The 13,355-nt window shown below is 33.0% G+C and overlaps 4 protein-coding genes across 6 annotated transcripts in view; 1 reads left to right on the forward strand and 3 right to left on the reverse strand.

Annotated features, from left to right (window-relative positions):
• LOC112904377 (peptidoglycan recognition protein-like) overlaps window positions 1-13,349 on the reverse strand; it is a 15,943-nt gene extending 2,594 nt beyond the window's left edge. Inside the window, exons 1-2 of one of the 2 annotated variants that reach the window (XM_025974234.1) lie at window positions 12,110-13,349; window positions 10,106-10,291 (exon numbers count right to left, since the gene is read on the reverse strand). In XM_025974234.1, coding sequence (XP_025830019.1) covers window positions 10,106-10,291; window positions 12,110-12,260 — 337 coding nt within the window. In that variant the 5' untranslated portion in view covers window positions 12,261-13,349. Of the gene's footprint in view, window positions 1-10,105; window positions 10,292-10,789; window positions 11,541-12,109 lie in introns of those variants that run through there. The other variant, XM_025974235.1, reaches the window with a different exon arrangement.
• LOC108742051 overlaps window positions 1-13,355 on the reverse strand; it is a 130,118-nt gene that overhangs the window by 13,715 nt on the left and 103,048 nt on the right. The window lies entirely within an intron of this gene.
• LOC108742057 (peptidoglycan recognition protein) lies at window positions 433-7,143 on the reverse strand. 2 transcript variants are annotated; one of them, XM_025974232.1, is made up of 4 exons: window positions 6,748-7,129; window positions 5,488-5,996; window positions 1,745-1,906; window positions 433-1,183 (listed from the first exon to the last, which is right to left on the reverse strand). In XM_025974232.1, the coding sequence occupies exons 2-4, from the start codon at window positions 5,948-5,950 to the stop codon at window positions 645-647; spliced, it is 1,164 nt and encodes a 387-aa protein (XP_025830017.1). In that variant the 5' UTR covers window positions 5,951-5,996; window positions 6,748-7,129; the 3' UTR covers window positions 433-644. The 2 variants fall into 2 exon arrangements, with proteins under 2 accessions (XP_025830017.1, XP_025830018.1); XM_025974233.1 differs by lacking the exon at window positions 1,745-1,906 and having other exon boundaries at window positions 6,748-7,143.
• The window catches only part of LOC108742054 (laccase-2), a 25,462-nt gene continuing 21,111 nt past the window's right edge, over window positions 9,005-13,355 (forward strand). The window contains exon 1 of the mRNA XM_018477065.2: window positions 9,005-9,327. Coding sequence (XP_018332567.1) covers window positions 9,267-9,327 — 61 coding nt within the window. The 5' untranslated portion in view covers window positions 9,005-9,266. The remainder of the gene's footprint in view (window positions 9,328-13,355) is intronic.

Raw genomic sequence — 13,355 nt, forward strand, 5'->3', positions numbered from 1 at the left:
TTTATTATTTATATTCTTGCTGTTTAATAAAAATTTTTAGTATTTTTTTTTTGTGGGCGAATGTGTGCATATGGTAGCTTATTTAAACTTCTAATTTTATCTAAATTGCGGTGAACAATAACGCTATCAATATCATTTGTTGGGACAAGATGTTAGACCACATAATCTGACGTTTAATTTCTGACTTTCAAGACTTTATTACATTTATTCACACAAGGGTGTGATTGACTGTTTGGTATAAATTGCGTAGCAATAGCGACAGTAATTTACTTTAAAGTTAATAAAAATCAAACCCTAATGCAACTATCTGGAATCAGTATTACACATATATATTCACTTTGTATATTTTATATGAATAGAAGATGCAATAAATTGTTACAAATCACCTGTGGTCTCCCAGAATATGCTTTAAGTAAAATAAATTGTTCTGCAGGTATTTAAGTATTGCTTATATTTCACTCTATTTACATATATAATTCGTATTATACAACATAAAGCATACAAATATTTACATATTACATAATGTTAGTATCAGTAACCTTTAATGTCTGTAACTCACAGCCTTTATGGGATATTATATATATCCTGTATGAAACAAAAGGATTTTGACTTTGGGTTGTTGTTGTTTTCTCTATTGCTTGTTTTCAAGGCAGCGCAGACCAATGAGGCCAAGTTTTAATTTCTTCGTACAGAACGGCTCCGGGTGCTTGCGTCCCTATCAATTGTTTCGCTGCGAGGAGCTTGTAATCTTTTGCTATGTATCCCTGTTTTACACCCATATCTATAACAGCCTTACACGCATTTAGTTGCCGTTCTGGCGGTTTGACCGTTATGAAAGTTCCTATAAAGGCAATCCCGATGGAATTCTTATTGTAACCGTGCGTGTGCGACCCTTCTTTCGTCCAACCCCTTCCTTCGTAAGCGTTTCCGTCTCCACCGACCAAAAAATTGTACGCGATGTCCCACCAGTGACGACTGTCAATATGAAACGTTTGAATTGTACGTACGTGTAAAATACAGGCTGCTTGATCGCTACAATTCTCTGTAGCAGTGTGCCATATTATGACGTAAGATACGGGAAGAGTGAGCTCGTTAGGAGTTTGTACGGGAGGCTGAGCGACCCACTCCAGACGGGATATAATCCTTACGTTGTTTGGCAATGTTCCGTTCGCGCCATCTGAGTCTGTAGAATGATGTAAATTGTGAAGAATTTGTTTGCACGAGGAGATAAATAACGATTAATGATTTATGCGATAGATAATCATAAACAAATGAAAAAGGGGTGTGTTTTTGACTTGTTGCAACTGGTTGAAGTGACTACTTCTTACACCAAATTAGTACAGTTGTTGCTGTTCCTAGGATGCATCAGACGAAATCTTTCGGTTTAATGAAAATTATGATGCCTCAGCATCAGTTAGAGAACAGACTAAACCTAACCATAACGAGAAAACAACGTGCATGATAAATTTTATTTTGATTACCAAGAAGATTTAACTAATTCTTGCCAAAGATTGAACCAGGTTGATAATTCAGTGAGCAAAGCGAACAGTGATAACGGTATGGTAGACAGATCTCTTCGTACCCCGAGTTTATCACGACATGTATGCATAAGAAGTATTCACTCCAATCTTTACGCCAAAGAAACTATTTATTAAGAGGACATTGAATGGCTACCTATATGTATAGGTGTAAAGTTGGTTAAGGAAATGAAAATGTTTTCAATGAGTTTCAAAGTTTTCCTTACCCGCTGGGGAATCGTCATTTTGATTGTTGTTGTCATTAAACGATTCAAAATGTTTTACTGTTAAAATGACAATTAATATCACCAATGAAAGAAGAAACAAAATTCCTAATATTCCTATTAACAGAGTTTGTTGCCGAGAAAGACCTCCCATCCATTTATGACCTGAAAAAAGGGTGTTTCAATTCAATTCTCGATGAGTTATTAAACGAATTAGCATATTAGTTGGGAACAGAAAGTTAATGTGGACTAGATGTCCGAAGCTTTAAAGCAACAGCAACAAATTTTGAATCTAATAAAAATGAAACTGTAATTGAAATACCTGAAAGTGACAATTTATCCTTATTATGAATCGGGGGCCTATTCCATGAATGCTACATGGTAAATGATACAACACATTGCTACAAAGGCTAATGTAGTGACCAATGCACCTATTAGTTTGTTTTGACATTCATTTTATATGAAAAAAAAGTATTAATTGAACTATAGCAAAATGTTTCGAAATCAGTGGTATACAATAAGAAAGTAAATGCTAATTACAAAATAAATTACGAAATTGCTTATTTACTCTAACTCAGTATCAGATAAAAAAATTGCTCAAAAAAATCCTAGTATTGTTTATCAGCGTCTACGTTTGAAAGTATTATAATTCCCTAAAAGACTGTTATTGTTTAGGAACATCTTTTTTTTAAAATTGATTTGCCACCACCGTAAACATTCTATTATTACTATGTTTAAAATTATCGGAATTGGAAAACAAGATAAACTGGAATACTAACTGACAGGTTTGTTTACTAAAATTGTTTTTAGAAGACATTTTAAAAAGAACGTTGAAAAATATAATAGGCATTACTACATTTTTAGCGATTACACACAATGCAAACAATAATTAAAACTCAGTATGATGGGTTACCTATATACCCCATTGGTAAAGTAACGGGGAAGTACCCTAATATAACTGCGCTTACGGTTAGCGCCAGTGAGGCAGGGAAAGGCACGAGATAAGTAAAACTAAAAATATAGACACAAAAGTAGTGTAAATTGTCACATTGTAGGACCAGCGGATAATGGTACAGATATTTAAATTGTTGTAGGTACTTGTTGTTTTTTTGCGATAAATGAACATCAGGCTTGTTTTATACATATTCTATCTGAACACCAACACGGTTAGTTTCATTAAAATTATAAATAAAAAAAAGACACGTGCACTTTGTGCATGTTTGTGTTTGGGATATCTTGCAATATCTATGTGTGTGTGACTTTGGTCATCAATATAAACAACTTTCTCAAGGGCAGTTGCTAGCATGCATTGTGAAAAATATATTGTAGTATATTAAACATACGATTATTCGTATTTTTAACGGCATTCAAACTAAGTCGTTACGAGTGCCAGTTAATCCTAAATTGCTGGTATCAGTTAATTGTAGTATTAACGAACGAATCACGTACAGAAAAAAACTTCTACACTACATTTTTATTTTTTGATAACACAGTTGATCAATCGTCGAGCATAAAAATAAAATGCTAACAATAAAAATGCCGACCGAATAAAAATTTTATCTCTTGTTAAGCAAACAATTCACAAAATTGCAATAATTCGACTATGTGACTTTGAAAATGTGCCGTTCAAACTCTCACACTTTTAGCAATATGGTGGTAACTTGTCGCCATTTTGAATATAACGACTATCCAGCTCAACATGGCTTCATTTGTTTAGTTGCATTTAGGAAAAATTAAGGAGAAGTTTAAAACTAAATTTAACTAGTAACTAGTCAGTTGCCGTTTTACTTGTTTGGTTAAGGGTAAACTTTAAAGCGAATTCATTTTAAATGTATATACCTAACTAAAAAAGGGAAACANTGGCTTCATTTGTTTAGTTGCATTTAGGAAAAATTAAGGAGAAGTTTAAAACTAAATTTAACTAGTAACTAGTCAGTTGCCGTTTTACTTGTTTGGTTAAGGGTAAACTTTAAAGCGAATTCATTTTAAATGTATATACCTAACTAAAAAAGGGAAACAAGTGACTTAACTGCTTGTAGTTTATCTAGTTATCAATAAAAATATCAAATACCTACGTCTTCATTTTAAGTAAAATTAATTGTTTCGGTGAAAAGTACTCTAACGATGACTTATCAACCATGATATGAAAACTTGATTTATTTATTACCTTTCGTGGAATTGTTTTTTTCTAATTCGCAATTTCTTAGAAGAAATTCTAAAATTATAAATAGGAATTCATGAACGTAATCTTATCAAAGAATATAATTACAATTCTATATGTAGGTATTATCATACGATATATAAGAAAAATGGTTGCTTATTTTGTTTTAAGCAATAGATCATTGGACTCAAACTGTTGTAATATCAATTAGTGACAACTCAAAGAAAATGAAGTAATTTTCCAACAAAACTGTTTTTTTACTTTTGCGATTTAAAATTGCATAAAAATGCTTATTCTTATCTACCTGACTTTAATGTTTGCCATGTTGTTATCTGTCGGCATATTCTAAAAAAGATCATAAATCTTTACCTACATTGACAATATTCTGATAAGCAGAATTCGTAGAAATTTTGACCTATTTCGTGCAGTTCAAGTACCTAACGCATTTTAACAGTCTTCAGCATAAAACTCTTTTCTAACATACGACAAAAATCCACAATATTAATATACCTACGTGATAAGCTGCACAACATTTAAGAGAATTTGAATTTTGATAAGACAAGAATATCTAATAGGTATTTCATTGAGCTCGATCAGTAACAATCGTCAAAATAATGAGATTTTGATATAATTACTTATAGTAGCCTATATGCAGGTATAACCGTTTTTTTTTTTCGTACTTACGTCTATTATTATTTATTAATTGTTTAATATTGTATGTAAAACAATTGCGTTTATCGCATATTTATAAATTAAGATGATCTATTTTTTATTATTGTTAAGCGGCGTTCAATTTCCTAAATTTTAGTGAAAACTATATTTAAATCGGTTAATAAATAACCGAGTTATCCCCTTTTTAAACCTTTCTGATTGGAATTCTTGTTGGGGTAGTTATTAAATAACGTTACTTCCGGCATTCCCGTAAATGCAGGTGTATTGGCCTTGACCTACTTTGAACCGATCAAGAAAATGGCTGCCGACGTAACAGCCAATCAGAAGCATCGAGAAGCAGGTTATAACAATTAATTTTTTTATATCTAAATTAGCCACCCGCGATATAACAAGGGGGTGTTTCGTTGCAATAAACATTGCGATAAGGTAGAATTTAGGCATTGCTGCTGAAATGTAATTGATTTAGCCAATAGTTAAGGGGGAGGCCAAGATAGAATATATTAGGTAAAATAAATATATTTGGTAAAGGCTTTCGCGACTAGTTGATGAACTGATTCGGGTCGAAAGGATTTGTGAAGAAGCTCGTTTATCGTGTTAGCAAAACGTTAGGAAGCAACTTCGACTGACGGCGATTTTTGATCCTTTACCACAAGCTAATCTCTGCCCTTTCCCTTGGGGAAGCCACTGATTTCAACGTCAGAAATTATGAAAATAATTCCACTAGGTTTGAGATGCAAAATGCCAAAAATAATAAGCTTATTATTGCCACATTTTACCCACAATTTTAGCTTGGACGTAAGAATTGTTTGAATTAGGATTTAAGGAAAACGAATTGGTGTAAACTGGGATTCAAATCCTAGAATTCACTACTGAGTTCTTGTTTCAATAAAAAATCTACTTTCATTTTACCCACCTAAACCTTGCGGCTGATAAGCGCCTCCCACAACTCTCCCATTCTGACCACAAACTTTGTTTTTGTCCTGTTCATCGTTAACAAAGCCTTCGTTAAATTTTTCTTCGCCAATTTGAGCACAGTCCAAGATCAACCTATCGTCTCTTAAAACACTACCGTCATCACTAGTTAACGTCTCATTGCGACCATTCTTTGCATACACGATCTGTTTGATGGTCACTGGTCCTTGATAAAACGTTTTGTTGCCAAAATGCACGTCCGACGAATTCGACACCGTAACATTACCAAAGGAGGGTTTTGATTTTGCTATGTCGTCGACTAATACCACTGCACCACTTTCTTCCTCCTCTTCTGACGAAGACGATGACGAGTCGCACTCCTCATTTGAATCTTCTGCTTCTCGGCCATGAGCATCTTCATTATCGACACAAGATACTTGGTACGATTCAGCAAATGTGACCATTACACCAACGGGTGGTTACCACTAGCATAACTGCCCTCCCAGAAATCTGAAGGTTTTAAATTAAAATATCTCTTGTATTTGGCTTATATACGTAAGAAATGATGCAGTAGAATCAGAATAATTTTAACTTCAGAAACGTGAAGTACGAAAACAAGTTAACGTGTCAATTAATTTGTTATTTCATTAATACACCGCATTTATAATGCCCCACTCTCGAGTGCTATCCAATTAGAAACTAAAGATGATAAGCTTCAGTTAGTCGTTTGCTTGATTTCCTAGCCGCATTAAAAAGTGCTACATTTTTCTAAATCTCTCTAAATCTTTTAAAATCACTTATCTCGAATATTTATGTGATTATGCTTTCTTCGAAAAGATAACAATTGTGAGGGATTTAATGTACTTAGATCAACATTTTTAAGGGTTTTTGTAATTTACAGGGTGTCTCATTTTCAATATTTAATAAAGCTTCGTTTTTAAACAGTTTACAGATTAGCCGTATATCATTACCAACAAAATTTATTATGTTTTACATCCATTGTCTGCATTTAGCTGATACCAAATACTAACATCATTATCTCATTTACATGGTCATGCACTAACTCCGTGTTAATTATATTCGCGAAGCTACAAAATACTGCAAGAAATAAGTAGCACGATTCTTATATAATTTACAAATTTCAACTGCATTTCAAAAAGCCCAAACTTGTCGTTAATTATTTCACTTCCAAGAATCGCAAAACTAATTAGATATATCCATGTAAGATTGACGACATTTACAATACATATAAGGTGTATACCTTTCCAAATAACAAGAAAGAAAACTTGTGTTGTGTATTGGCCTTCAAACTGTAGGTGTGACTTCTCGATTGTTTTTAGTTTTTCCTTGTTGATTCCTTCAAATGTGTTAAAAATTCAACTTTCTACACTTTCACGTACACTGTATGAGATTTGTTAATTCGTAAGAATCGCAAAACAGACACTGATAAGGCACTCTGCACTATCTAATCCTGTCACGAGCAGGTCCGTCGCCAATCTAAAGGTTAAATATTAAAAACAACACGTTCCCGACGATCGTTCTCTTTTCGTTCAGAACTTTGTGAAAAATGATACGCGAATACCAATGAAATGCTGCGCTGGTTCGACTTAATTGCGCAGCCACTCATCAAACCCGCCAACAAATTCAAGTTGTTTACGTACCTGTTGGAAAAATATTGTGAATAGCATTTTATATCAATACATTCAAGATTAACAGATAATACAGATATTGCTAAATTATTAAGAAATTGCGTTTACGTCATCAATATAGTCTGTACGAATCGATCCAGAAAAGGCAGTGGTAACAATTGACCTCAAGCCCGAGAAATATGGGACACACCATAGGTCATGAGCTTGGGCTGCAAAGTGATAAAACTCCGTCCGTTCATTGACTTCAACATTTCTAGATACTTCTTAAAAGCAATGGTCGCCACGGTTTACAGTTTATTTAGAGCTCAGTCCCTAGTTGTATAGTAGTGTTAGCTGTCGAGTCAATGTTTGTAAAAAGTACAGTACAAATGCAATTCCCTTCGTGCATTTCGGGGCCCATGGGATTTTGAAATACCTCTAATTTTGCAGTTTATTTGTAAATTCTATTATGAAGTACGAATGATGGAATACTATCGAATGTCGTTAAATATCTAATTGATCCAGACACAATCGCTATACGCAAAAGTTAAAATAGTCCAGAACAAGGCATTGTAATATCTAGTCTAAGTAGCAGAAACTAAAATGGCGACCAAGTAACGCCATATTGGAATCTAGCACGTGACAATACGATTTAGATTTCAAGGCGCCTGATAGTTTTTATAGATCCGTGACCACAAGTACAACATTTGTATTTATACAATACATTCGTTTTACTTACTGATGAACGCATTAAATTTAGTGACGCACATCTCTGCTAAACAAGTAGAAGTAGAAATCCTTGGACAGAATATAAATTTTGCAGATTGCAGTTAGTTGCCTATGTTTTATAGATGACAATTTACCGCATTCTCTGTTCTATTTTATTCATTACATTTCCAGTGAGAAATGGTGCACAATTTAGGTGTGAAAGTACAACAATTAATGTTTTATAGAATATCCAATTGGATACAAGTGCTATGAGCTCTATTAGGATCAGTTTAGTTATATACTTATGCATATCTACAACATCTAAATATTGTATTTTACTTATAATAAATACTTAACAGTAAGTGTTCTGAAGTCGTTAATGTTTATCTAAGATTATACTGGATTTGGTTGGATTTATATATAAATGTATTTGATTCTAACTATTATTTTTATGTTTAAATCTTTTTAAAATGCATAATATAAAATTATTATTATTCATATACAAACTTTTGCAGTTTTTAATTCAGCCATGACATCTTTTCGTTGTGATATTTCATGATGTGTTGGGTGCAGTTAACAACTTACTTGATGACCTCAAAAATTTCCTTTTACGTCACAAATTAATGCTATATCGTCGTTTCGTACGCTTCACCAAGAACAATTCCTTTCTATTATAAACAATAAACGTACTCACTCGTAAAAATAATGATAAAAATTGTACAATTTCTACATCCTTCCTAAACGAATCATCGCGAGAAATGAAAACTGAAAACGAGTTTTTCGTAATAAATAAAAGATATTGTTATATGTAGAGAATTTGCATTTCATTTGCTGTTTACAACAAATGCTAGTTTGATTAAACATATTTGGATTGCCAATCGGTCGATAACTTTGAAATTCTCTTAAAAGTTTGTTGAACTGCTCACGTATAATAATATCGAAAGGAATATACTTGTGAAGAGACTTAAAACAGTCGACATTTTTACATTCGTCCCAAATTGTTACGTTAATAAAGGCTTTCCAGTGATAATGGACTAAATTATATAGCAGCAGCTATATTTTATGTAAAGTGTTTTTTATCTTGTTCATACGACTAAAAAAGCTATTTCGATAAAATCTTATCAGAAAGTATGAATTTCAAAAATTATGCAACTGAAATATTTCTTAGTACTGTGACATTTTTGTAATTTCGTTTTTACCTTAAGTAGAATGGGCAAAAGTAAAAAAGTACAAACTACGTAGGTATTGTACACATTGCGATAACAATTCTATCTAAACATTAAAAAAAGTGGTACTCCGTTATCTATAATAACACCACTGAAATAGTGATTATTACCCTACAACTACAAAGGAGTTCTACGTGTGAATAATTCACCTCCATACCTATAAAAACACAGACCTAGAAATAGTGAACAAAAATAAATATTAAGTCACTTATGTGAAGATGTGCCTAAACAAAGCTTTAATAGTTTCGGTACTTTTTTGTCTATATCTGGGATATCTCGGTAAGTCTTGATGAAAATCACCACCCTTCTATACCTAAAGAGAAACGTCACCTTTATTAGCACTTGTAGTAATTTCATACAAAACAAAAAACTGTTAAGGAATAAAAAAAAAAAACAGAAAAGACAAAACAAATAATAAAACAAAATGTGGAGATTGTGAATAGGTATACATAAGACAAACGGGTAGATCCTTCCAAGAAAGAATAAATGAACATTTCAAAGCTTACACTCAGAAAAATGCTGTAAGAAAAATTACTATAACGTTGTAGAGGTCGTTTTGAAGAAAATGCAACTCAAATTTGTAGTTAGGTTTACTAACGCTAAACTTAAATTTGACTATAAAATTGTAGCGGTAAATTGTAAGAAAAATNTCCGAACAACCCTATATATCAGAAGCAAACCCGGCAGATCATGTTTGGCCTGAATGAGTTTGGGGGGTTCATTTAGATGAAGATCAACAAGAATTTTCCACACTTTTCCTTATATTTACTGAAAAACCATTGCGAGAAGCATTTAAAATGTCAAACACCCATCAACTACCCACAGTACCCACATAATCTGCCAAGCCTGATCGGACGAAGGAAATTACGAACTTGCTCCCAAAGTCAAAAAAATTCAATGAAGAAAAGGAGAAACCTGCTAGCCTAAATTTAAACTTTGACCTATATGTTTGTACACCGTCTGATATTAAATAGTCCTTTCATGAGACAGACAGTAATTATTTAACAATAATAATGAGAATACAAATTTAGATAAGCATTTTCAAATTTTTTCTTACCCACTGGGGAGTCTATCGGAGTTCCAATATAGTCTTCGTCTTTTCGATTATTGGTATTCTCAGACGTTTCAAAACGTTTTACTCCTAAAATGACAACTAATATCACCAACGAAATAAGAAACAAAAATCCTAATATTCCTATCAACAGAGTTTGTTGTCGGGAAAGACCTCGCAACCATTTATGACCTGAAAAGAGGGTGCTTCAGTTCAATACTAACATGATGATATATTAAACCAAAAAATCTTATATTTTTTATTATTTATATTCTTGCTGTTTAATAAAAATTTTTAGTATTTTTTTTTTGTGGGCGAATGTGTGCATATGGTAGCTTATTTAAACTTCTAATTTTATCTAAATTGCGGTGAACAATAACGCTATCAATATCATTTGTTGGGACAAGATGTTAGACCACATAATCTGACGTTTAATTTCTGACTTTCAAGACTTTATTACATTTATTCACACAAGGGTGTGATTGACTGTTTGGTATAAATTGCGTAGCAATAGCGACAGTAATTTACTTTAAAGTTAATAAAAATCAAACCCTAATGCAACTATCTGGAATCAGTATTACACATATATATTCACTTTGTATATTTTATATGAATAGAAGATGCAATAAATTGTTACAAATCACCTGTGGTCTCCCAGAATATGCTTTAAGTAAAATAAATTGTTCTGCAGGTATTTAAGTATTGCTTATATTTCACTCTATTTACATATATAATTCGTATTATACAACATAAAGCATACAAATATTTACATATTACATAATGTTAGTATCAGTAACCTTTAATGTCTGTAACTCACAGCCTTTATGGGATATTATATATATCCTGTATGAAACAAAAGGATTTTGACTTTGGGTTGTTGTTGTTTTCTCTATTGCTTGTTTTCAAGGCAGCGCAGACCAATGAGGCCAAGTTTTAATTTCTTCGTACAGAACGGCTCCGGGTGCTTGCGTCCCTATCAATTGTTTCGCTGCGAGGAGCTTGTAATCTTTTGCTATGTATCCCTGTTTTACACCCATATCTATAACAGCCTTACACGCATTTAGTTGCCGTTCTGGCGGTTTGACCGTTATGAAAGTTCCTATAAAGGCAATCCCGATGGAATTCTTATTGTAACCGTACGTGTGCGACCCTTCTTTCGTCCAACCCCTTCCTTCGTAAGCGTTTCCGTCTCCACCGACCAAAAAATTGTACGCGATGTCCCACCAGTGACGACTGTCAATATGAAACGTTTGAATTGTACGTACGTGTAAAATACAGGCTGCTTGATCGCTACAATTCTCTGTAGCAGTGTGCCATATTATGACGTAAGATACGGGAAGAGTGAGCTCGTTAGGAGTTTGTACGGGAGGCTGAGCGACCCACTCCAGACGGGATATAATCCTTACGTTGTTTGGCAATGTTCCGTTCACGCCATCTGAGTCTGTAGAATGATGTAAATTGTGAAGAATTTGTTTGCACGAGGAGATAAATAACGATTTATGATTTATGCGATAGATAATCATAAACAAATGAAAAAAGGGGTGGGTTTTTGACTTGTTGCAATTGATTGAAGTGAGTACTTCTTATACCAAATTAGTACAGTTGTTGCTGTTCCTAGGATGCGTCAGACGAAATCTTTCGGTTCAACCAAAAATTATAAGCGTCATACGTTAGCATCAGTTGGAGAACAGACTAGACCTAACCATAACGAGAAAACAACGTGCATGATAAATTTTATTTTGATTAGTAAGAAGATTTAACTAATTCTTGCCAAAGATTGAACCAGGTTGATAATTCAGTGAGCAAAGCGAACAGTGATAACGGTATGGTAGACAGATCTCTTCGTACCCCGAGTTTATCACGACATGTATGCATAAGAAGTATTCACTCCAATCTTTACGTCAAAGAAACTATTTATTAAGAGGACATTGAATGGCTACCTATATGTATAGGTGTAAAGTTGGTTAAGGAAATGAAAATGTTTTCAATGAGTTTCAAAGTTTTCCTTACCCGCTGGGGAATCGTCATTTTGATTGTTGTTGTCATTAAACGATTCAAAATGTTTTACTGTTAAAATGACAATTAATATCACCAATGAAAGAAGAAACAAAATTCCTAATATTCCTATTAACAGAGTTTGTTGCCGAGAAAGACCTCCCATCCATTTATGACCTGAAAAAAGGGTGTCTCAGTTCAATTCTCGATGAGTTATTAAACGAATTAGCATATTAGTTGGGAACAAAAAGTTAATGTGGACTAAATGTCCGAAGCTTTAAAGCAACAGCAACAAATTTTGAATCTAATAAAAATGAAACTGTAATTGAAATACCTGAAAGTGACAGTTTATCCTTATTATGAATCGGGGGCCTATTCCATGAATGCTACGTGGTAAATGATACAACACATTGCTACAAAGGCTAATGTAGTGACCAATGCACCTATTAGTTTGTTTTGACATTCATTTTATATGAAAAAAAAGTATTAATTGAACTATAGCAAAATGTTTCGAAATCAGTGGTATACAATAAGAAAGTAAATGCTAATTACAAAATAAATTACGAAATTGCTTATTTACTCTAACTCAGTATCAGATAAAAAAATTGCTCAAAAAAATCCTAGTATTGTTTATCAGCGTCTACGTTTGAAAGTATTATAATTCCCTAAAAGACTGTTATTGTTTAGGAACATCTTTTTTTTAAATTGATTTGCCACCACCGTAAACATTCTATTATTACTATGTTTAAAATTATCGGAATTGGAAAACAAGATAAATTGGAATACTAACTGACAGGTTTGTTTACTAAAATTGTTTTTAGAAGACATTTTAAAAAGAACGTTGAAAAATATAATAGGCATTACTACATTTTTAGCGATTACACACAATGCAAACAATAATTAAAACTCAGTATGATGGGTTACCTATATACCCCATTGGTAAAGTAACGGGGAAGTACCCTAATATAACTGCGCTTACGGTTAGCGCCAGTGAGGCAGGGAAAGGCACGAGATAAGTAAAACTAAAAATATAGACACAAAAGTAGTGTAAATTGTCACATTGTAGGACTAGCGGATAATGGTACAGATATTTAAATTGTTGTAGGTACTTGTTGTTTTTTTGCGATAAATGAACATCAGGCTTGTTTTATACATATTCTATCTGAACACCAACACGGTTAGTTTCATTAAAATTATAAATAAAAAAAAGACACGTGCACTTTGTGCATGTTTGTGTTTGGGATATCTTGCAATATCTATG

This window comes from Agrilus planipennis, unplaced genomic scaffold (assembly GCF_000699045.2).
Source record: "Agrilus planipennis isolate EAB-ADULT unplaced genomic scaffold, Apla_2.0 scaffold223, whole genome shotgun sequence".
NCBI classification, from domain to species: domain Eukaryota; kingdom Metazoa; phylum Arthropoda; class Insecta; order Coleoptera; family Buprestidae; genus Agrilus; species Agrilus planipennis.

Coding starts and splice junctions, on each gene's coding strand:
- LOC108742057 (XM_025974232.1), bottom strand. CDS start 5,950: ATGGTCACATTTGCTGAATCGTACCAAGTATCTTGTGTCGATAATGAA. Junction 1,907..5,487: donor TTATCAGCCGCAAGGTTTAG/GTGGGTAAAATG, acceptor CCCTTTTTTCAG/GTCATAAATGGATGGGAGGT. Junction 1,184..1,744: donor AAATGACGATTCCCCAGCGG/GTAAGGAAAACT, acceptor ATCATTCTACAG/ACTCAGATGGCGCGAACGGA.